At 42.6% G+C, this 25438-nt stretch overlaps 1 protein-coding gene across 2 annotated transcripts in view; it reads left to right on the forward strand.

Moving 5' to 3' along the window:
• The window catches only part of DIP2C (disco interacting protein 2 homolog C), a 487597-nt gene that overhangs the window by 391924 nt on the left and 70235 nt on the right, over nucleotides 1-25438 (forward strand). For both annotated transcript variants that reach the window (XM_045006686.1, XM_045006687.1), the window contains 11 exons: nucleotides 1182-1318; nucleotides 3344-3552; nucleotides 4685-4799; nucleotides 8034-8235; nucleotides 10191-10300; nucleotides 11718-11798; nucleotides 16361-16484; nucleotides 17596-17717; nucleotides 21521-21632; nucleotides 21765-21874; nucleotides 22161-22291. In XM_045006686.1, the coding sequence (XP_044862621.1) occupies nucleotides 1182-1318; nucleotides 3344-3552; nucleotides 4685-4799; nucleotides 8034-8235; nucleotides 10191-10300; nucleotides 11718-11798; nucleotides 16361-16484; nucleotides 17596-17717; nucleotides 21521-21632; nucleotides 21765-21874; nucleotides 22161-22291 (1453 nt within the window). The remainder of the gene's footprint in view (nucleotides 1-1181; nucleotides 1319-3343; nucleotides 3553-4684; nucleotides 4800-8033; nucleotides 8236-10190; nucleotides 10301-11717; nucleotides 11799-16360; nucleotides 16485-17595; nucleotides 17718-21520; nucleotides 21633-21764; nucleotides 21875-22160; nucleotides 22292-25438) is intronic.

Consider the following 25438-nt stretch of genomic DNA (forward strand, 5'->3'; position numbering starts at 1 on the left):
GTTATAAAATTCAGACTAAAGCAGTAAGCCAGAGTTTTTAAAAATGACATCAGGTTTTTATATCCAAATTCATTTTACATGAGTTGTACTGATTGGAAAAGACCAATTTTGTTGTGTTTCTTAACAGAACTTATACATTATGCACCAAATGAACTCTCAGTTTCAGTTGAACAATTTAAAATTGAAGCCGTAGTATAAAAATATTTTATAGATATATTGGTTTATGTCTGATTATATATTCTGATCTAATTCAAAGGAAGGTATAAAACAGATACTCTTGTGATTATCCTCACTGTGAGTGGAGAAGCATCCAAGACTTTACATTTGCACTTGTAAAGGCATTTTGGTCTGCTTCCCTTCTCTCTTTCACCTTGGCCTCTTTCCAGTCGCAAAGGTTTATACTTATGACAGACTCCTACTAAAGAGATTGCTGCTAAGAGGCATACCTGGCCTTACTTTTATGCCCAAGATTGGAAGTGGCAGAACTCCAGCAGTACCTTTGGTAGAATGCACCAGAGTGTCTTCCAACAAGCACACCCTTTCTCACCGTTGCGACTTTTCCTTCTCCTCTCTCCCCCAATGTGCACTCTTTTTTTGTCTCTCTCTCTTCTTCCCTTTGCCCACTGTAAATATTTTTTTCACTTACTGGTCCCCTCCTCTTAGCTCCTGCAAAACTCCAATACAAAACTGATGGGAGACTAAACTGGTCATTCTTTACAAAGCAACACACTACTAGTGCTAGTCTGATGGGCAGAATAACTGGATCTCTTACATGGGTTTTACTCACTACTTGGTGAGAGCTGACCTTCCTGCCTTGACGTCTGTTGCTGGCAACTGGATATAGCATAATTATCATCCAGGAGCTAAAGCAAAACATTTTATTTTGTACTGACCACGGTAAATATATTATCCCAGGTGCAAAATCAAGGAGTCAGTCAGGCCAAAAGAAGTTTTTATTTTTCCGATTGCCTTTATATAAAGTTCTTGCCACTGTTTGTCTAAATATTACATTATCTTTACTATTGTTAAAATGTCTTAATGGTCGAGCAGTTTTGTATGTCTGGCATTAGTGTCTGCATATACTTCGTTCACTGACGTTTCTAGCCCACAGCCTTCCCCCATCACTGACTTTCTTCTGTAGTTTCCATAATATTTTTGAAAGTCTTTTGCTTTCTCTTTAGCTATAATGTGTGCAGTGAGACCAGATGGAATTCCTCAGCTCTGTAGAACAGACGAAATAGGCGAACTTTGTGTATGTGCTATTGCAACAGGTACATCATATTATGGTCTCTCAGGCATGACCAAGAACACTTTCGAGGTGAGTCAGAATGAAGACATACAACAGAATCCTCTTAACTCTTCAAAGTTGAGAAGACTGTTTGGGTGTGTGATAATACTAATAACGCTATTAATAATTACTACTAGAAAAACAACGAGGAGTCCTTGTTGCACCTTAGAGACTAACACATTTATTTGGGCAAAAGCTATCATGGGCTAAAACCCAGTTCATCAGATGTATCTGATGGAAAGTGGGGAGGAGGACATGCAGTTGTTTAGGGTAGCTATATGCACAACTTGATGGTTCTGAACACTTTGAAAACTGCTAAGAATTTAGATTTAAAAAGCTGTCTTCACCAATCCCACAATTTAGCCAACATTTAGATGACTGATATTGTAGACATCCTAGCAGAAATATGTTTTGAGAGATTTGAAGAAACAACTGAGGTGTAATTCTTTGAATTTCTTAATTCTGCTTGTGGCGCCTTAGAGACTAACACATTTATTTGGGCATAAGCTTTCGTCGGCTAAAACCCACTTTATCAGATGCATGCAGTGGAAAGTACAGTAGGAAGATATATATACACAGAGAACATGAAAAAAATGGGTGTTGCCATACCAATTCTAACGAGACTAATCAATTACTGTGGGCTATTAGCAGCAGGAGAAATAAACTTTTGTAGCGATACTCGCGATGGCCCATTTTAAATAGTTGACAAGAAGTGAGTAGCGGTAGGGGGAAAATTAGCATGGGGAAATAGTTTTTACTTTGTGTAATGACCCATCCACTCTCATCCAATCTTATCATTTCTAATCTTATCTTTTATGTAGTCTAAACAGAGTTAATTTTTTTCCTTCATAATGACAGTTTCAACGTTCCTCATCAGTACACAGTTCTGAGTGTCACAAGTACTGTACCCTGAATAAATAACGGGGGCTGGGGGTTGGAATGACAGTTCTAAGTCAATCCATGGAAGCCAGGAATCTTGTATACTGCAGTGGTTTGGAATTTTTAGAATCACTTTTTGCCATGCTGAAAGAGCAATTAGTGATAGCCAGTGTGACTGGTCATCCAATATTTGACAGGTTTCCAAGGCAGAAATGTACTTAGACTAATTTTGGAGCTAGAATTTAATAGCATAAGTTAAATCAATCATAACTGGTAATATCCAGTTGGTAGTAACTCAGACCCTAGTTAAGCATGTGTGTAAAGTTAAGCATATAAGTAGCCCATTGACTTAATGGGGCTACTCATATGCTTAAGAATCTTGGCCAAGTCACTTAAGATCCTTTTCTTTTTTAAGAATGCCCTTTCATGTGAAAGTGAGTCAAGAGTCAATTATCTGCTTTCAGGCCTAATTATGATGATAATAATTTATTCTTTCTTCAGTAAGTCATCCATGTGCATCAGAGGACAGAATTTGACCTTTTTTCTTGTTATCTGAGCCTCAAAGAACAAAATACAGAAACGTTAACTTTTATTGAAGACTCACAGTGGTGGCCCTCAGCTTGTTATTGCCTTAGATAACTAAGAACTTGCATTTACACATCCTCATTATCTGCAATTTTCCTGGCATTTGCTGTGGTCATTTAGGAAAATAAAGGCATTCCTGCAGAAACCAAGGGAACATAATTTATTCAACTTACATAAAATTGACAGGTGTCTACAGTATATTAAAATGGCTTGACTTGTTCTGATTATTTGGGGTTTTTTTCTGAAGCATATTCTTTTAATGGGAAAGGACATTTCCAGTGATATTTTTATTATTTTTTCTTAACTGCCCTGCATTTTGGACCTAAATTTATTTCCTTCCCCTCAAATATTTTTTATCCTTTACTGTTAAATAATTTACAACATAGAATCCAAGTTGTGGAACTGAAGCTATGGAACGGGTGTATCTTAAATATATCTGTCAGAAGTGTTCATCACAACAGGTGGAGAGGTCTGGATCCAGAGTGGAGTGAGCATTTCTCATTCCCAAGGAAGCCCACAGTGCTAGTAACACTGGGGATTAGGTTCTCCATGTAAGGAATATGAATAACTGTATTTCGGTTTGTCTTACAGGTGTTTCCTATGACTAGTTCAGGAGCTCCTATAAGTGAATATCCTTTTATAAGGACAGGATTACTAGGATTTATTGGACCAGGAGGGCTTGTCTTTGTTGTGGGCAAAATGGATGGTCTAATGGTGGTCAGTGGAAGAAGACATAACGCTGATGACATCGTAGCAACAGCCCTGGCTGTCGAACCAATGAAGTTTGTCTACAGAGGAAGGTTTGCTTCACTTTTTTTTCTGTGTAAATTGAGATCTTTGTTTTGCTTAAAGCAGGTGTAATTGGTCCAGCATTTAAAAATGCCTGTGGCAGCCCTGACCCATCCATACTAAACTTCCAAATGTTGCTTACACCAGTGGAGTTGCACTAGTGTTGGCAATGGTGGGAAACGTGTGCAGAATTTCCTTGTGTAGAGAAGGCTGTAGACAGGGGCGGCTCTAGGCACCAGCAAAACAAGCTGGTGCCTAGGGCGGCAAAATCTAGGGGGCGTCCCCTGCGGCCGGGGGGGGCGGCAGGCTGGGCCGGCGGACCTGCCGCAGTCATGCCTGCGGGAGGTCCACCGGAGCCCCGGGACGACTGGACCTGCCGCAGGCATGACTGCGGAGGGGGCGCTCGTCCCGCGGCTCGGCTGGACCTCCCGCAGGCATGACTGCGGCAGCTCAAGCGGAGCCGCCGGACCCGCGAACCGTTCGCAGCCGCGGGAGGTCCAGCCGAGGCACGCGGGACCAGCGGTCCCTCTGCAGTCATGCCCGTGGGAGGTCCGCTGCTCCCGCGGCTCCGGGGCGCCTCCCGCGCATGACTGCTTGGGGCGGCCAAAAACGTAGAGCCGCCCCTGGCTGTAGAGTCCTCTAAGGTCACCAGATACAAGCCTAACTTTTACTTTGTAGGTCCCCTTCTAAAAAGGATAGTCAGAATGCTGACAGAACAAGGAGCAATGGCGGGAGGTCTAGAATGGATATTAGGAAACTCTATTTCATTGTTCTAAATTTCAAACACTGCTGCATTTCTGGGTTCCTAAATAATTGCATGCTTCATGTTTGTGTGAAATTACAAATTTTAATTTTGAAAAGATGAAGGCTACTTAAACAAGGGCCACTTGTAATACCCCTTTAAAAAACCAACAACCTACTGGTTTTACAGCTCTTGTAATATCTTTCCTCCAAAGCTACTCAGGTTTAACAGTTACATCAGGGTTTCATGTTACAATTTCCAATAGAAGAATGGGTAGCTGAAGCACCATTCTTCTGAATAATACAAATAACTAACCAATAAGTTACAAAATATTCTCTTCAAGAATGAAATTGCCTTTTCCACAGTCTTACCCAATACCCTTTTCTTTTTGTGTTTTGCAGAATAGCTGTGTTTTCAGTGAGTGTCCTTCATGATGAAAGGATAGTTATTGTTGCTGAGCAAAGGCCGGATTCCACAGAGGAAGACAGTTTTCAGTGGATGAGCAGAGTTCTCCAGGTAATGTTCCTATGGTAATTCTGAAGTTTGCTGCTTCAATTCTATATTCCCTGTATTGATCTTTCAACACAATAAAGATTGTAATCTGACGTGCTTCTTTGAGTGGGCATGTGGATTTCAGTGTAGGCCCATATGATAGAAATCTTTTGAATACCGGTGTTCATCAGAGCCATGCATGTACTCTCTGCCTCTTCATGTTCCCCTGTGAGGACAGGAAGGGCAGAGTGGCCACAACCCTCCATCTCGTTTCTCCTACCGCTGGCAGCAGCAAGATGGAATCTAGCAAGTATCCAATCTGCTACTCTCCTTGGAGGCTTAAAAACTTCTTTTCATCAAATTTGTGAAGAAATCTTCATCTTCACACCATGACTAGATTGAGAACCTCCCCTGTACCCCCCTGAATAGAATGGCGAGGTCCTTTGTGCCAACTACCACACCTCATGGTGGACTCCAAATCTTCAGGGCTTTAAATTCTGCCTATCCTGTGCAAGACTGATCCCTTTCAAGGATGGACACAGTTGATTTCATTTCTGCCTAGTGGGGAGCCAGGACTGTGTGCAAATCCTCTGGATCCAGGACCCAAAAATCCAGAGACTCTCAGCTCAAACTATATCTGCTAGAGCAGTCCACACAGGTCACTTCAGATGCAGAGGTGATAGCTACGATCAGATACGGTGGCATCAGCTCGTATTCCCTGAAGCACAGATCATACATGGGGATCAAGCACTGGAAAAAGGTGAAGAGAGCACCGGCAGACCCAGCATTAGTGACTTTGACACCAGTTACCTCCTCATCAGTGAAGTCCTTGGCACTGGAAACTGTAACCATCTCCACTGACAGCCTTGACACCGACTGCTAGAGCATTTGGAGCACCGCCATCCCAGGCAGTAAAGCTGACACCTGTGCCTGTACATAAAGATGAAGCTCACTCAGAGCAGGGTGGAACCCAAATATAGCTCCAGACGTGAAGGGAAGCCCTGGAAGGAGAACACACGTGAAGGGAAGCCTCCTTGAAGGATAGAGCATCAGACCTGGAACGGCACAGGGAATGAGAGACTCAGCACCAATCTCAGTAATGGTATGCCCAGCAAGGTCCCCAAGATACCCCCGGATGAATCTGGATAACCTCCAGAAATGCTTCTATGCTGAAGAGACAATTGGCACTGAAACTGTCCCCGGCACCATATCCCCCTACGTTACCACCATTCAAAAAGAGATACATTCCTTGTCGTCACCAGTTTACTCCTCCTTGCTAGCTTAGAGTAGAGATCCCTCTCCTGTGCTTTCCTGTATGTATTCAGTATTGAGCTACCCTGCATGGCCTTCTGATCTGTTCTTCAGAATTCCACAGTGTAGATCATTACGTACAACAGCTACACCAATGCACTACACCAACAAGCAAGGAGGCACACGCTCATCTCCCATCTCTTAGGAAGCTGTCAAGCTCTGGACATGTGCCACCAACAGAGGATAAGCCCAGTGGTTCTTTGTCTCTTGGGAGTCAACAATGAGCAGGTGGACTTCCTAAGCAGACAACCCATGACCAATCACAAGTGGCCCCTGCAAAGATCCGTCATAGAGCTTATGTTCCATCGTGGAGGAAGGGAGAGGGTTCCCATAATAGAACTGTTTGGCACCCAGGGCAAAGCCAGAAGTCAATTTCTGTTACAGAGGGGGCATAAGCCAGGGCACATTGCCTATCTTCCTTCTGCACTGGAGTCCAAGCCTAACTTTGTCTTTCCACAGATTCCCCAGGATGATTTCCAAAGTAAAGATCACTCTCATGGTTCTGTAGTGGCCCAGGCAGTTTTGCCTGACAGATCTGCTGCGGATGTTCATTCTGACATCAATCCAGCTCTGACTGTCCAGACCTGATCTCACAGCACCATTGCCAGATACTCCATCCAGACCCGAAGTCCCTGCACCTGATGACTTGTACATTGGCTGATTAAATACCATGAACAGGGACTTACCAACCAGTCAGAGAACCTGCTCCTACCTGAGACCTCAACACCCTCCTCTCAAGGCTCCTGGGGACACTTTTCAAACCCCTTACAGAAGGCTCCTCTCTCTTTATCTTGCTATTTCTTTAGCCAGGAGAGCTACAAACATTTATGGCTGACTATCCTTATACAATGTTTTAGAGGGAAAAGGTGGTGTTGCGTAATCTCCAAGTTTCATCTGAACTGATAAATTTGCCTGTCTCCTTCCTAAAACCCATCTCTTTGTTGAGAAAGAAGTCGTCATATACACTAGACATTTCCAGAGCTGGGCTTTACTACATCGTCAGAATAAATCCATTCAGACTGTCTTTTCCGTTAGTCCTGACTGTAGCCACCTGTTCCAAGGACTAGGCCATCTCATCCCACAGGATATCTAAATGGATAACACAGTGAGCCGAAACTTCCTAACTGATTTTAAAGGGATGCAGTCAATTTTAATCACACTTTTCTCTGAAAAATATGTACTTACTGTTTTTTCAAGCAGTCCCTAAAGTAAAAGGTTACAGAAGAGAATACTTCTGTTTTTCAGTTTTGCCTTGTGCATTTGACAGCACTTTGTAGAAAGCCAGTCTCATAGTTTCCCCTGTATATTCTGTCAGTTTCCCTTCTTGTTTGAGGATCATTTCACGTAGTGATCAGGGAGAGATTAAATCTTTAACAAGCTTTTTTTCCCCTTTTGATTTAAACTCCAGAAATTAACAGGGAAGTTCAGAGGCAGGAGTGGCACCTGCCACTGCTTTTTATTCTTCTAAAGTTGATTAGATTTTAAGTTGCTAGTGTCCCTTTTAACAATAGCATTAAAAGCACACACCAATTAAAATCAGATTTGCCTGTGAACTGTGTCTGCCTGTGCTTTCGTTAGTAGATCCCCTGCAGTGAATTACTGCTAGAACATAGTTATGGAGAGAGACAGGCACATCAGGCCAAATCCGTATGAAATTCACCAGGGACTTTAATTGATGTTCATCTATTTATGTTGGGTTGGTTTTTTTTAATGATCTAGGTTTTCAAATGGTTATAACAAACAGTGGTGAAGTAAATTTCCTTTCATATTTACTCAGTGAAGAGCACTCTCCTCCTCTGATATTGCTGAAAAGTGTGTTTACAGTGGCAGGTAATTGCTAGATTGTCTTCTGCACCAGTTTAGAGAACCAAATGAATACTGTAGTGCTCATAAGTGCAGTGATTAGCCTTACTTCCTTAACTTCAGCTTCTTGATTTTTTTTTCTAGGCTATTGACAGTATCCATCAAGTGGGTGTTTACTGCTTAGCACTGGTACCAGCAAACACGCTCCCTAAGACCCCTTTAGGCGGCATACACTTATCAGAAACCAAACAACTTTTTTTGGAAGGCTCGTTGCATCCCTGTAATGTATTGATGTGCCCACATACCTGTGTAACAAACCTGCCTAAACCACGACAAAAACAGCCAGGTAAGCTGAGAAGTGGCATAAGCTATAAATAGTCTATGTTTGTGATGTTCCCTGTGATAATATCAGTAGGAGCTCAGGGGGCTCACCCCTTTATAGATTCAGTTACATAATTTGAACTGTGAACAGTTTCACCCTCCTAAAAATAGTTTGATTGAAAATGGCTCTATAACAGACTACACTGAGACATATAGAAAGACTTTGGGTTGAATAAATACTCAGTCTGTTGACTCAAGCCCAATAACCAGTCACCTCACTAACAGGGATGTGCCCACGCTGCAAAATTGAATCTGAATCCAGATTTTGAACTCACGTATTTGGAGGGGTATCTGGATCTGTGGCTCCGGTTTGGCCCCTCTCCACATACTAGTTACTAAGCCAGGGGTCGGCAACCTTTCAGAAGTGGTGTGCCAAGTCTTCATTTATTCACTCTAATTTAAGGTTTTGTGTGCCAGTAATACATTTCACCATTTTTAGGTCTCTTTCTATAAGTCTGTAATGTATAACTAAACTATTGTTGTATGTAAAGTAAATAAGGTTTTTAAAATGTTTAAGAAGCTTCATTTAAAATTAAATTAAAATGCAGAGCCCCCCGGACTGGTGGCCAGGACCCAGGCAGTGAGAGTGCCACTGAAAATCAGCTTGTGTGCCGCCTTCAGCATGCGTGCCATAGGTGCTTACCCCTGTACTAAGCACTAGTGATTTTGCACAAACAAAATACCATGACATCTGAAATGCTGTCTTGTTCAGTGAAACTTAGGGGTCGTCCATTATAGAGCCTAGAGCATATTTGCAATAACATTTCCCTTGTTTCTCTAATTTGCCACTCTTGGACAAATGCTTGAGAACACAAAGAAAGTAATCGAGCTTTGCAAAGGCATTATAAAAATGAAATGTCAGAGACTGATAGTGGCTTGTCAAGAAAATGATAGTAATAGGAGATGCCGGCTAGCTGTAAAATTCCGTCCGGCAGGCTCATGTTGCCACATTCCAGATAAGTTAAATACTGTGTGTTCCTGAACAGAGGGTTTTGTCTGGATGTGATGTGTTCAGCCTCAGTGGATGGTAAAGGGGAGGCCAGGAAGAGAAGAGATCTCTCGGGTATTTTGCTTTTGTTTTTCATGCAAAATAACTAAGAACCACAGTGCATATTCCAACATGGGCATCGGTATGTTTTTGTGGCTCTTCCTTTGGGCAAAGTTTTGGGCTTCTTTGCCCTAGTGCAAGCTTGACACACATGGTACTTCATCAGCAATCAACACCTAAAAGCACAAAACTAAAATCCTGCTATGTTGGTAACTGCAACAGCAACATTTATCAGAAGTATATAGTCTCCAATTTGGTTGGCATAACGTCAGTGAAAGCCAGCTTGTATGTGAAATGTTAGTGGTGATATGTTCCTTTCTTGTAAACCTGACTTCGCTTTCTCCACTCTATTCAATGTATTGAATCAAGGGTTCTCAAATACTTTCATAGTGTGAAACATCTACCCTCCCAGTCCTGATCACTTACAAACACCTACAACACCTGCTTATATGGAAAAGAAATAGTAGAAAAATATTAATGCATTTTAGTTTGTTCTAGTGCAGCTTACAAGCTGAAAATAAGGGGCGGGGGGCAGCTAGAAATATGGAGTGCCAAGTCTCTGCAGGCCCCAATTGGCCCATTGACCACAGTTTGAAAATATATATATATATAATTTTAAACCTGTGTACCTATTGCTTCAGCCATGGATCTCTTTGGAAATGCGTGACATTTCATGGCTTTCATTGCTTTTATGGTTTTTACAATTTACATACCTTAAACATGGACTGAACTATTAGGATATTCTCAAAATGTTGTTCACTGAACTTAGTAATGGGAAAAACTTCACCTGCTGCAAGAGAAGGGATAATGAGAATTCTTAACTATAAGCCTAATATTTTTATTGTATTTAGCATGTTTCTAATACATTCTAGAAATTGGTCCTGCCTCTGTGATGGTGGGGAACCTGGTCTCTGGAAAAAGAATTGCTCAGGCTAGTGGCAGAGATCTGGGACAGATAGAAGACAACGATCAGGCCAGAAAGGTAAGTTAAATCGTTCCAAATACATCTTGTATGTGACTTAAATTCAGTATCTGAACTGTTGCAAATATAATAGCTTAACTTTTTTGTATTGTTATCCCATACTTGTTGGCTTAGTTGGAATACAAATTTGAGTTAATAATTGGAGACATACCAATCTCCTAGAACTGGAAGGGACCTTGAAAGGTCATCTAGTCCAGCCCCCTGCCTTCACGAGCAGGACCAATTTTTTGCCCCAGATCCCTAAGTGGCCTCCTCAAGGATTGAACTCACAACCCTGGGTTTAGCAGGCCAATGCTCAAACCACTGAGAGTTCTAGAATAGATATGAGGAAGGGATTCCCTACATTATTTTTTTAACATGTCTACCTTCATTTAGAAATTTTAATTTGGATCGATGTACTGAGTGAAGTGTTAACTTTCTAGTGTTTCTGTTACAAGTGCTCCTGTACTGTTTTTTTTATTATTTCAAGTGGAGTCTAGGAAGTTCATTTGGTAGATATGCTCTTGATCTTGAGTTTTGTTGAATAAGTTCTGTTAAATGTATTGCATTTCCACTCTAGTCTTCTCAGTGGAGAGAGTAATTATTAGAGAGACTAGTTGGGTGAGATAATATCTTTTATTGGACCAACTTCTGTTGGTAAGAGAGAGTAGCTTAAAGCTCTTTTTTAGGACTGGGAAAGGGACTCAGAGTGTCACAGCTAAATAAAAGGTGGAATAGATTGTTTAGCATACGTAATGAACCCTCCTTGTAAGAGACCATTCAAAATGAAGTGGCCAGTTAACATGTGTGCAGTCATAGATGGGGGAGGGATAGCTCAGTGGGTTGAGCATTGGCCTGCTAAACCCCGGGGTTGTGAGTGAGTTCAATCCTTGAGGGAGCCATCTAGGGATCTGGGGCAAAATCAGGACTTGGTCCTGCTAGTGAAGGCAGGGGGCTGGACTTGATGACCTTTCAAGGTCCCTTCCAGTTCTAGGAGATGAGATATATTTATTTATTTACAGGACAAAATAGGTAATTATTGTGAGATGGCAAACATACAAACATTAGTGGTTTTTAAAAGTAAGTTAAGGAGGGAGGCGCGTTAGAAGTAACTTTGAAACTAGAGCCAGGCTTCGATCCAGAGATACTATTCAGAACCAACTTATTGCTTTGAAAGTACACTGAGTAAGTCATACTTCAAGCAGTAATCTTAGACTTCTAAACAGGTCTGCACAATTCAGCAAGAGCATGTTGCCCTAATGATGAATGATGCTGACAACATTCAACAATTTACTGGTTACTGATGTTGATGTACGAACATATAAAATAGAAGCAAGAATGGGGTGTATAAAGTGGAAATAGAAATTGCTTCCTATTTTTAAGAAAATTAAGAAAAAAATCCATAAAGTATCATGATTATCACTCTGTTTTGTTTTAGTTCCTATTCCTCTCAGAAGTTTTACAGTGGAGAGCTCAAACCACTCCTGACCATGTGCTTTACACGCTACTTAACTGTAGGGTAAGAAATTCAGGCAATTACTTTAAAAAGTTACCGTGTGGAGAAATGCATGCTGAGAGACAAACTGCATCAGCTTGTACCAAGACTGTGTGTGGCTCAATCTTCAGATATTTCTTTTTGCATTAATGTTTAGCTGCTGTATTTACTACTCACTCCTGGGGGAGGAACAGAGAATTATTGCAAGTTGTTACCAAATGGGTGCTCTCTGCTATGTTACGTACCCACCTTTGTATATTCCTACCCCATGGATTCACACTTGCTGGGAGTGTTCACGAGGCAGAATATTTACATTCCAGTAGAGGGAGGCGTAGTTCTTGATGTTGCTCCACAGTCTTTCTGCTCAGTTAAAGGAATTGCTCTGACTGTCCTAAGAGACCATCCATTCTTCCTTAGCTGAAATAGTGAATATTGGGTATGAGATTAGGCCTTCCAGGGAAAATGGAGGAGGGGTCGATGTAAAGGGAAATGGATCAGGACTCCAAGGGCTGTACAGGACCTCTAGTAAATTAATCTGCATGCTTATGAGATACGTATGGTATAATTTTAAAGCATTTAATTAGGCATCAAAACCAGCTTTTATGCTTCTGTGCCACAGAACTATATAGGTCCATAGTATAAAATTAGAGTTTTTCTAGGATTAGAAGACTATGTGATTACTGTATATACTAGACCTCTGTCCTACATGTTTACAAAGTGCCCTCCTGTCTATTATATTGGTATCAAAATGCTGTTCAAGATTAGAGTGGTCACCCTTAATCTTGCTTATTTTTCTTTAGATAACTAGCTAGTGTTATGTCACCATTTGCAACTTGACAAGAAATAGTGAGGCAGCTTTAATTAGTTACCTATGGCAAATGGAGAGCTTCTGAGATCAAGCTACCACTGTGCATCCCAGGCAGAATTTGACGCTGGAGATTGTTTTCTGTTTGATCTTCAGAGTAAGGGCTTGTCTTCACTACCAGGATAAGTCAACCTAAGTTACGCTACTCCAGCTACGTAAATAATGTAGCTGGAGTCGATGTAGCTTAGCTCGACTTAGCCCGGTCTCTTCACTGCGCTGAGTTTACAGGAGATGCTCTCCGGTTGACTTCCCATACTCTTCTCCGAGAGCTGGAGTACCGGAGTTCGCCGGGGAGCGCTCTGCCATCAATTTAGCGCATCTTCACCAGACCCGCTAAATCAATCCCTGCTGCATCCCTGTAGTGGAGACCAGCCCTAAGAAACAAGTACAGCATGGATGAGAGAGACTGATTCTGATGACCATATCCCCTCACACTGACTAAATCAGACTACTGAAGTCAGACCTTAGGTAACATGCTCTGCCTGTCTTGGGAAAACAGTAGGAAGAGCAACCAGCCGATAGGAAACACAGTGAGGAAAATGAATTTGATGATGATAAAATAATTCATCATTCCTTCTATGTGAAATCAATTGAATTGTGAATCTTGATTGCTCTGTTAAATTTTTAAATCTGCTCAGTTTACTGTACTTTGTCTCGGTAACATTTGTTTTAAATTTTTGGAAGTAAATAAATATTGTGTTTGTGTGCAAGATGTTTATGGTGAATAATAATTCATTTCTTACCAATCAAGCAAAATGCATGTGTTCCCTCAGTTTTTCTTGAAATAGAACCCCGTGTTGCTTTCCTTCATAATAAGGACACAAAAGGATATTTTTACAGGTCATTTTTTGACTTATTGTTTATCTTATAACCCAGTAGAAGCCTGAAATGAAAATGTTTCCTTACCACTCTTTTTTTTTCTTCTTCTCAATTTCTTCAGCTTCTCTGTTTTTTAAGTGAAGTTAGTGCTTGTGAAAGGGGCCACATATGACAGTACTGGAAACTGAAATCCTCTTTCTCCAAAGAACAGGTACAGCACAGCGGTAGCAGTGCAGACTTTCCCCACGCTGCCTCGTCAATTTATCTCAGCCCAGGCCTAGACAGACCACCTCTAGGGAAGTTCAGTCTCTTTTCTCGCTCACTGTTAGGCTTCTCTGAGGAGGCTGCCAGCAAGGGTGTGCATTGTGCTGGTCATTTTTGTGATATAGACCTATTGGGGCTATGCCAAAAACAGAAAACTCAGCCGGTGTAGGCCACTACAGTCTGATAGCCCCATGTCATTAGTGACCCAAAGTTAACTTCTATAAGAATACGTCAGTTGTTCAGGTGAGAGACTGCATAGCCTAGGACAGGGGTCGGCAACTTTTCAGAAGTGGTGTGCCGAGTCTTCATTTATTCACTTTCATTTAAGGTTTCCTGTGCCAGTAATACACTCTAATGTTTTTCAGAAGGTCTCTCTCTATAAGTCTATATCTTATATAACTAAACTAGTGTTGTATTGTAAAATAAACAAGGTTTTCAAAATGTTTAAGGAGCTTCATTTAAAATGAAATTAAAATGTATATCTTACGCCGCCGGCCCGCTCAGGCCGCTGCTGGTCTGGGGTTCTGTTCACCTAGGCCGGCAGCGGGCTGAGCGGAGCCTGCAGCCGGGACCCCAGCTGACAAGGGTCCAGCAGCCAGAACCCCAGACTGGCAGTGGGCTGAGCGGCTCAGCCCACTTCCGCTCAGGGGTTCCATCCGCTGGCCCCTCACAGTCCGCTGCCGGACCCACTCAGCCTGCTGCCGGTCTGGGGTCCTGGCCCTGCCCACATACAGTGGGTACCTACCTTCTCCCTGGTTCTGGCCCATTCTCTTCCTCTCTCTGCACTGAGCCGAGGGTGGGAGTGCACTGAGCACAGGGCTGGGGGTGAAGGGTCTGGCCAGGAGCTAGAATGAGGGAGGGGGCTCAGGGTTGGGGCAGGAGGTTTGGGTGTGGGGCACTTACCTGGGCAGCTCCCATTTGGTGCGGGGCGGGGGGTCAGGAGCTCCCGTTTGGTGCTCAGGGTGAGGGTGGGGATGTGGGGGGTGCAAGAGTCGGGATGTAGGGGTTGCATAGGGTGGGGGGGGCTGGGTATGTGAGGGGGTGCAGGTGTCAGGGCAGAGGGCTGGGGGCATGTGAGAGGGGTGCAGGTGTCAGGGCAGGGTGGGGGCTGGGTATGTGTGGGGGTGCCAGAGTCAGAGCTGGGGTCATGGGGGGGTGAAGGAGTCAAGCAGAGGGCAGGGTGTGTATGAGGGGGGTACAAGGCTCAGGGTAGAGGGCTGGGTGGGTGTGGGGGGGTCAGGGGAGGGGGCTGGAGGGGATATGCCCCTATTCCACCACCACCCCCTTCCCCAAGGCCCTGCCCCCGCTTCTTCTCTGCCTCTGCCAGGAGCAGCGAGCACACTGACTCTGCTCCTTCCCGACCCCCTCCCTCGCAAGGGCCATCAGCTGATTGGCCGGCAGGGAGGGAGGGACGGAGAGGACGAGGAGGGGCAGGAACCCAGCACACTATGGGAAGAGCCAGGGGAGCCAGCAGGACCAAGCTTCTGCCCCCACGGGGGAGGGCGGGGGGAGCGGAGGGCGGAGAAGAGTGGGCCGGGCTGCCCTGGGCAGGATTTTTAATGGCACGCTGCTGCCTGTCGGGACTCTGGTAGGCAGCAGCGTGCCATTAAAAATCGTCTGTGTGCCGTCTTTGGCACGCGTTGCATAGGTTGCCGACCCCTGGCCTAGTACCTCTTCCTAAACTATCTTTCCCCCCATCCCACATGCCTAGTCTGTCACCCATGTGCAAATAAATAACTTTCTTTCCTGTTTGGTTTATATGCATGTGCATCTTTGTTCGTAACTTATCTCTTCGCCCTCGCATGTGTTTTCTTCCCTCTGGCTTATGTCTCTTGTCTTCTAATAAGTACTTCTAATGTGCCATCTGGCTTCATTCCAGCGCGCAGACAGTGAAGTTAAGTTTTCAGGAATACTCTTCTCAGACTCTGGTTATGTGTACACTGCAAAAAAAAAAACCCAAACAAACAAAAAACCAGCACTGAGTCTCAGAGCCATGATCGTGCTGTAGGGCTAAAAATAGCAGAGTAGACATTCCTGCTCAGGTTGGAGCCAGGGCTCTGAGCCCACCTCTCCCTTCGCCAGGTTTCAGAGCCCAGGCTCCAGCCCGAGCAGAATGATTGAGCTACTATTTTTAGCCCTGTAGCGTGAGCCCTGTGGGCCTAAGTCAGTTGACTCAGGCTCTGAGACTTGCTGCTGTGGGCGTTTTTTCCCCTAGTGTAGACATACCCTTACTCGTGAGACTACTGCAGAATTTTTGTAAAAATGCGCTTTACTGCCTGCATGTGGGAACAGAGCAGGTATAACAAAGGGAAGCAGTGCTGATTATATGGTCATGATATTACACTGTAACTGATATATCCTTAAGGTGAGTGATTAAATCATTGCTTTGGGTGGAGTGTATGGTGATTGGGTGTGGGACGTATTCACATCCTTGACAAAATTCCTTTAATTTTTTCCAGCTGCAGTTTGGTATGAGACTGAAGGTTTTCCTAGTAAACTGTGTGGCTATTGACACTTTTTAAAAAACAAACAAACATCCTGACGAAAGCCTTCAATTAGTAATTTATCAGTTGGGGAAGGAATACTAGAACTCAACCTACAACCTATTCTTCTGACACTAACTTATTTCAATATACAGGGAACAATAGCCAACTCCCTAACCTGTGCCCAGCTACATAAACGAGCAGAGAAGATAGCAGTCATGCTGATGGAAAGGGGACACTTACAAGATGGAGACCATGTGGCTTTGGTCTACCCACCAGGTAAAGAACTGGTACCGTGGGGACCCTAAAAGTTCTGACTTTGCTGTTTTTGTTAGAGGACTTTGGAAAAATAAGTCACAGCCATATGTCTAAGAGGTGGTGCAAGTAGAATTTATTTCTTACCATTACGCTGCACATAGGCGATTCATGGGAAGGACATGAAGCTAAAGGGGGGGCATGTGACCTCCCCACTTGACCCCCCCATGTAACTCTTCCCCACCCCCAGCCCAGGGTCCCCGCGCTCTCTCTGTCCCGTCCCCATCCCATGTTACCAAGGGCGGGCTCTGTCCTACTGCTGTGCCGGACACAGACTTCTGAACCGCAGGGCTCTCTGGAACTGCAGTGGCAAAAGGAGCAGAACGTGGGGCTGCCGCTCCCAGGAGCCAGAGCCCCACACCAGCAGTTCCTCCAGCGCAGCTGTATCGATACTGCCCCCAACCCCTCCCCTCCCCCAGGCCTGTCCTCCGGCGGGGCTGTAAAGACCCCAGACAGGAGACGCAGCTGCGTGGAAAGGCTGGGGCGGGGTTGGGGCTGGTACAGCCACACTGGAGGAGCCGCTGGCATGGGGCCACCCAGCAGCCCCACGTTCTGCTCCTGTGTCTTTCCAGTACAGCGTACTGGCAATAAATATCTTAATAGTATGGCAGACTGGACTGGAAGGAAGGAAGCAGAAAGAAATTTTAAAACAAAAACTTTGAGAGTCTCCTTAAGCACACAGGACCAGTGAAGAACACAACTCCTCCTGTTCTTTGTGTTTAAAATGCTGTTTTGCGTGTAAATTTAAATTGGATAGCCTATTAATCAACAGTAATTAAGCTTCCTCACTGATAAATTGGTGATAATAAAACTGAGCAGTTCATTTGAATGATGACATGTAGTTTAAACTTTTGGGCCTTCTTTGGTATTTCATGCGGAAAAGAACAGCACAAATGAAAGTAATCAGTGAAGCTTAACAAATACTGACAAGGGACTGAAAGAGAAGTCTGTTAAAGAGCTTAGTTGCTCATTTAACCTCCTAAGTTACTTCAAAGTAGTATTTATGCTGACATAGGTGTCTGTGATTCAATTATTTGATTTTCAGGTGAGGATTTTTGTTTTGTTCTTCATGCAGGAATAGACCTGATTGCAGCATTTTATGGTTGCCTGTATGCGGGCTGTGTGCCAATAACGGTTCGGCCTCCACATCCACAGAACATCGCAACAACATTACCTACAGTGAAAATGATTGTAGAGGTGAGCAGACATCTGGAAATCCGCAAGCAGTCTAAACAGGCAGTGGGCTAAGTATAGAAAATTAAAGTGTTCTTTGGAAGTTTTTCCATCAAAGTTAGGAAAAGGCTACAGGTTTTCTAACATGGGTTCAAACTTCATGTCACAGGACCTGATCCTGTACAGTACCACAAAGTCAAGGGGAGCAGGGAATGTTCAACACTGCTTGAAAGCATGCAGCACCCACACTGTCACAATCAGATGAGAGCTCATTTACAACCACTTCTTTCAAAGACCCATGTAGACGTGTTTTCCAGTATATGACTCTAAATCAGGTATCTCAGGATTATTTATATTATTATTTACACTGACCTAGCTCAGCTGTTTCAGGTTAAACAGTTTTAAACTTGTTTAATGTAAACTGTTTTCAGCCAAGCTGTATCTGAAACTCCTGCACCACATAGTTCTTTTTACATGTTTCTAAAAGCCTTTTTACAAATTTATGGTTACTAGTAGAGTTAGCAGCTCTTAAACTGACTGGGGAGTAACAGTTTAGAAGTTACATTGTGGCCAGGCTTTTACCCAGAGAGGGATCACATGGATTTTTTTGTTTGTTTGTCTTTTAGTCTTAGTCGATTTTTGTTCTTTGTTGCACTGATATTGCATTAACCACATTGGTGCGGGAAGAGTGCGTAGGTTGGCCTCTTATGTCTGATGTTGTTTTCTACTTTATTAAATGACACTCTAGTTCTCTAACTCTCTGACAAGTAGTCCCACATGTAGAGCCCTGGCAGATAGAAAATTTGTATCCGCATCTGATCCATGATCTGCAAACAGAGTCCCCAGATATAAAGCAGAGATCAACAGATTTGCAGGGCTCTAGGTATCAAATGTGGATCCACATTCATCCACAATCTGCAAACATGGTCTGCGGCTATCCACAAATTTGCAAGGCTCGACCCATTTGAAGTTAAAGGGACCACTTACAAAGTAAGATGCTACTCAGAATGAATGTGGGGTGTTAGAATCTGGCCTGCTATCAGCAGATTAATGGGACCATTATTACTTATTATAGTGATGGCCTTGTGTTCTCTTAAGATGTTTTAAAAGTGAGCATATGCAATAACACTTCAGTGATCCCTCAGTCTCTGGTAGCCAAGATTGACCAGAAGGGCTGCTAGGGCATGTCTGTCTGGCAAACCTTCAGGTGGATCTAAGCTGTCTCATGAGCATTTAGGTCTTTTCAACAGACTAACTTTTTAAATAAAGATTGAAAAGTTGCCAGCCCTACTAATGACAGTTTGACTTAGAGACCTCTCCTGCTCTGTTTCACCCAAGGTTTCTCTCTCATTTTTAAGAAGAGTGACCTTGTGGAGATTAAAATATTGAGGCTGTTGCCAATACATTACTGAGTTTCTGCTGTCCTAGGGAGAAATCCTGCCCTCCTGCTACCATCAGTTCAACTCCTTTTGAAGTCAGTAGCAATTACTTCTGAGAGCCAAATTTGGCCCATAGAACTGTGCTTTGCAGATGCCTATGGAGTATTCAAAGTAATCAAACATTACTGTGATCTAACTGTATTGTGGCTAGAGGTCTAAAAGACTATGGACCAGAGCGTGCGCTAATTGGATGGGGGAAACCTAAGCAGGGTGGCAGGAAATGGATATTGGCCCATCCCAGTGGAGGTGGGTTTGCTGCCCATCCATCAGGGAGCTAGCCAGAAGTTCAGCTCCCCAAATTCGGTGTCTCTTGGGATACCCGCAGGGGTCAGAGCTTCTGCACTCTTTCCTGAGTCTCCTGGCTAACATAACAAGGTTCCTGAAATACCCAGCTGCCCTTCTATTTTCCCTCATTCAGTGCTTACACTTTGGCCCAGCCTATACAAGGTAGTGCTGAGTGAGTGAACGTTATCTTGGCTTGGGATGCCATGTTACATGTGAGTGACCGATACGGTCAGGAGCCCTGCCGCCACCCTTCTCCACTCTGAGCCTGATCTGCACTAAGTGGCCACAGAGAGAGTTCATGAGATCTTAGGGGGTGGAGGAGTCTATAATGTGAAGTCTCTGTTCCTCCCTGTCCCTCATGCACATCTTGTCAGCCCAGGGACATGGTGTGCTGCAGTGGTTCTCACCCAGTCGTACATCTACCCCTGGGGGTACGCAGGGGTCTTCCAGGGGGTACATCAACTCATCTAGTTATTACCCTGGTTTTACAACAGGCTACATAAAAAGTGCTAGCAAAGTCAGCACAAACTAAAATTTTGTACAGACTATAACTTGTTTATATTGCTCTGTATACTACACACTGAAATGTAAGTACAGTATTTATATTTCAGTTAATTATTTTATAATTATATGGTTAAACATGAGAAAGGAAGCAATTTTTCAGTATTAGTGTGCTGTGACACTTTTGTATTTTTATGTCTGATTTTGTAAGCAAGTAGTTTCTAAGTGAGGTGAAACTTGGGGCACACAAGAGAAATCAAACTCCTGAAAGGGGTACAGTAGTCTGGAAAGGTTGAGAGCCACTGATGTGATCAGTATGATTACTGCTGATAGCTGCAAATTTCCTCAGCTCACATGGTAGAGCTTTTTGCATATGAGGCTGAAAATGTGGGGTTCAAGGATTGATTTCCTCATGTTGACAAAAGGTGGGAGTTAAATGTTCCAGTGTGTAGATCCAAACTGTCTCTTTGGGACCAAAATGGGAAAGTATTTGTACTAAGTTCAGTGCTAGAGTAACTCACAGTGAGTCATTCTCAGTTTGGGATTTTCCAGTCGCCTTTTTCTCCATGCTGGAGGCCTGAATAAAGATATCTGTTCTGCTAACAGTATTGACAATAGTGCACAGAATGGTTATTACTTTGCACAGGTGTTGGGGATAACGGCTTAAGGTGCAGTGGAACCAAAAGGGGCTCAGATTCCACAAAGAATACATTCATTAGGAACGCTTTCACTTACTTGACTTCTCTTCACAGATCCTCAAAGAGTGGGAAAGAAAGGAAAAGTGCTTTGTTTTACATTGTTTCTGTGCTGTGATTTAAAATGTTCAGTAATGTATTTGGGCTTTTGTTTAAATACACTATATTAAATACTTGTTCAAACAGTATCACGTTTTCTTTATGTTATGTATTTGGTAAAATAACTGCCCATTCTCAAACACAGAGAAACCTCCAACATATGTAAATCTAAAATCCTCTAGAGCCTAAAGTCAAGTGTAGGCAAAGAGGAGATGGTAAACTGACTTTGTCACTTGAGAAATAACTGCTCTAGAGCTACTGTTTGAAATACCAGAACTCTCTGAAATGGAGTCCGTGTTAAGTCTCTAGTGGTCCTGCAGCGAATCCTGTTTGTTTGATTTAGTGGAGCAATCATGGACATGTGGCTAGCACACAGTTATTGATTTAATATGGTGAAACCACTGGAGCGTTGCAAGTGTAAAGTTGGGTTTTCATTTTATTAAAATATTTGTATAAACAAACGTGTTTTGCCTTCACTTAGGGAATATTCTTGTCATAACCTTCACTACAGGTTTCCAGGATGATGATGTGTAGGAAAAAGTGCAATTTTCCCCTATTAATGCACCATTAATTTCAATGTAACAATTTGCTGCAAAGTGCAATTATTACTTGGTCTTGTAAAAGTCCTGTATACCCTCTGAAATTTCAGAGGTCTGCCTTCTTTGACATATGTTCCCGTCTCCTAATCACAGGAAATAAGACTGGTAAACTTACATACATACCCTATTGTAATATAAATCATGGTCTTACTCAGTTTTACATGTGAAGTAATTAGTGTTCTGTTTCCTTTTGTTTGTTAAACTCCCAGGTGAGTCGCTCTGCCTGTTTAATGACTACACAATTAATATGTAAATTGTTACGGTCACGAGAGGCGGCAGCAGCAGTGGATGTCAGAACGTGGCCTCCTGTACTAGATACAGGTAAGTAAGTATTAAAGCTAGAGCTGCCCTGTCTTGTTTTACAGTTGAACTTGTCATGGTTCACAGATTCATGCAGTGAACTGCCTGTCATTAAAATAAGATGCACATGTTTTCATTTTTTATTTATCCTAGACGACTTGCCAAAGAAGCGGCCTGCTCAGATCTACAAACCTTCTAACCCTGACACACTGGCTTATCTTGATTTTAGTGTGTCCACAACTGGAATGCTAGCTGGGGTAAAGGTAGGAATTTCACACTAAAAACAAATGTTCTTGTCATGTATGTAACCAAACAATTTGAGCACATATACAATCACATTTCATTGTAGTCTGGAAGATTCTAAAAATGTTTGTGGTATTTAAGAATTACAGGGTATGTTAGTGATGATGACGCACAGGGAACTAAAACCCATTTACTCGTGTTGTTTTAACACGAGTTCCTCTTACTGATTTAAGGAATGGCAGTGGTTTGGGAATGAACGTGCAGAATAGCATAGTTTATCATTTTAATTACTGTCTTGTCTTCCAGATGTCCCATGCAGCCACTAGTGCCTTTTGTCGTTCTATTAAGCTGCAGTGTGAGCTTTACCCCTCGAGAGAAGTAGCTATCTGTTTGGACCCTTACTGTGGACTTGGGTTTGTCCTCTGGTGCCTCTGCAGGTGAGATTTCTCTTCAGACTTTTAAAATCTCATTTCCATTTAACCATAAAACAAAAGAACAAGCTGACTTGAGTAATGGGAAGATGGTGGAGAACAATTAATAGCTTTGTAACTAACATAGACAATTGAAATTGCCAGAAGATATGTAGTGAATACATTTCATTCTACTCAGATGTGGTTTCAGATATTTAGAGTTTCTCACTTGCCCTCCTTCCCTCTGCTTATGAGTCATCTGTTGACAGGCTCTTGTTATATTTATTTAATGTGAAATAGTACTCCAATGGAATTTCATTGAGAAGGTGCTGTCATCTTGTCTTTTTATTTTGGAAGCACAAGTTTTCCTTGGAGCATTTTAGGACTTCTCCATTTGGGACCTATTTAATTTTGAATTTTAAAGGTACATAAAGATGCATTTGATAATAGAGAGATTTTTGATTGGCAATAATAAAGCTGGCTGAAAAGCAGCAAAATATTTTCACAAAAAATGTTGCAATTTTATTAGCACTAGTTAGTGGGGCGTTTATAACTTAGTTAACAGTTTTGTGGATTTCTGTACTCTAGGGATGGCAGTAAAAGCATTCTCAGTAACTTTTAGCTTTACTTTAAGACTTGTAGGTAGATGTAAATGAAAAATGATGTGCTTTATAGAAGAAAATTGAAAACATGGTACAGAGAAGGTCTATAAAAAGGAGCTGGAATCATTCTTTAGTAAGAAATGTTAGAGCCTAGAATTATTACGTTTTGACACATTTCACTGAAAGTGCAGTGTTACTGTTTTAAAACCGTGCTGAAATTAAGGTAACTTAAGGCATTACAAATGATATAGTCTTGCATAAATGTTTTTATTTAAATTATAATTAAACGTGAACATTCCCTTGGAATCAACACTTTGTTTAGATGCTTGGAGCAGTAAAAAACTAAATAAATAAAAGTTAACGGTATAGGGACTTGTCTTGCACCAGATAATTATGATTTATGAGATGCATAAACCATGTGCTTGTTAGACTTCAAGCACGTTATCTTAGCATAAGATCCACTTACAGCCTCAGAGATAGTTCTCTTCTTAACCTTTTGGGAAAAAACAGCAATTGGAAAAAAAAATTTTAAAAATGATTTGTTCTGAGTTAAGAGTGTTGCAATTACTATATTATTATCTGGAACTGATACACTGAGAATCATTATAGTACTGTAACATTAACTGTTCTGGTATAAAGCAACAGAAGGCATTGATCTGAGCTTGGACAATGAAAAATCAATGAGTCAGTTTCGCTTTCAGGTTTTTAGAGTGGCAGCATTTTGGTTTCAACAAACCTTGTTTGTTTAAAAACAAAGTGTAGAAAAAATTTTTCCTTTAAAAAGCTTGTTTTTACAAAATGCAAACCTTGGGCTAAATGTAAGCTGAAACAGTTCCCTTAGTTCAGGCCACTGCCATTCCCAAATAGGACATGTCTTTGCTTGGAGCTGTGGGTATGATTCCCAACTCAAGGAGAGTCACTCACACTTGCTGTCCTCAAGTTAGCATTCAAAAAAGAATGTAACCGCAGAAGCTACACTCCCAAGTTACATATCTGTCCAAGTCCTAGCACGTACTCAAGGCAGCTAGACCATCCCGCAGCTTGCGCTGCCATGGCTGCACTCTTAAGGTCTATACCTTAAAATGTTATCCTAGCCTAGTTTTTTTGTGTGTGTGGTTTTTCTTTTCTTTCTTTTACGGGATCCAGTGTATTTGTTGGTTTAAACGATAATTGCTCTGATGTCCTATTTCAAGGTCTACAAAAGGGGTAGAGCTGAAGAAAAATCATTTTGCAGGAAATTTATATATTTCAACGTCTTGTTTTCATCCCCAATTGGTACAGAACTTCAAATTATTTTAACTTTTTTGCTAAACAAAAAGTTCATAAAAAAAATGTAGCCTTGGAATTGTTGAAACATTTCATTTGCCTACTTTCTGTTGAAACTAAATATTTTGACATTCCAACATCAAAACATTGAATATTGAGTCACCTCAACATGAATCTGCGTCCATGTGAACCATCACAGTTCCTCATGGGAGTTGTAGTTCATGTGTGCCTTGTGCCCTTATTCTCCCTGTCCAAACTGCATCTCCCAGGATATACCATAGTGGCTCAGGCAGAAGGGAGACTGCAATACAAAATAGGGAGATACAATTGGACCATGGGGCCAGGATAAGCGGGACAGACGCAAATTACAACTTCCATGAGACACCATGTCAGCTCAAACAGACGCAGATTAACGTTGACCTGACCAAAAAGGAAATATTTCCCAGTGCTGTTAACTCTCAGGAGTATTGTGATTTTTGGCCTGTGTTGGAGCCAGTCTTTCAATAAATGAGTAGCTCCAACCCTCAATAAGTTTCAGTCTCCCCCCCGAGGAAACCCCCCTCTAATTGCTGCTTTTTAGGGAAGAGCAACCAATCAGATGCTTCTCCCTGCCTGCCCTTCTGGAACTGAGAGAATTTGGATTAGGGACTGTGGGGAAAGGAGCAGCCAATGCCATTTTCACAAGTGGGGAGGTTACAGAAAGTGGAAAGAGCCCAGCAGCTCAGAGCAGCTGTGCTTCCTCCTTCCCTTTCATCTTGTGGAAAATGGGTCAATCTGTTCCTCTCTCCATCACTGCAACACTAGGCTTGGGAAGGAGAAAAGGATCCTGCCTCAGCTGCCACTCCACACCTGGAAGGGAGGTGAAGACATCCTACAGCTCCAGAAGGAGCAGAGGTGCACAGAAGACAGAACAAGGAGTAATGTTCTCAAGTTGCAGTGGGGAGATCTAGGCTGGATATTAGGAAAAACTTTTTCACTAGAAGGGTGGTGAAGCACTGGAATGGGTTACCTAGGGAGGTGGTGGATTCTCCTTCCTTAGAGGTTTTTAATGTCAGGCTTCACAAAGCCCTGGCTGGGATGATTTAGTGATTGGTCCTGCTTTGAGCAGAGGGTTGGACTGGATGACCTCCTGAGGGCCCTTCCAACTCAAATATTCTATGATTCTAGGAGCTGGGGCACATGCAGGGACAGGAATTATGTATCTGGCTGTGCACAGTTGATGTGGGGCTGGAGGGGCTGCTTAATTAACTGAAAGGTTGCGGAAGAGGCCGATGTGGGGCTGAACACAGAAATAATTATTAGAGTC

Source organism: Mauremys mutica, chromosome 2 (genome assembly GCF_020497125.1).
Source record: "Mauremys mutica isolate MM-2020 ecotype Southern chromosome 2, ASM2049712v1, whole genome shotgun sequence".
Lineage (NCBI taxonomy): Eukaryota > Metazoa > Chordata > Testudines > Geoemydidae > Mauremys > Mauremys mutica.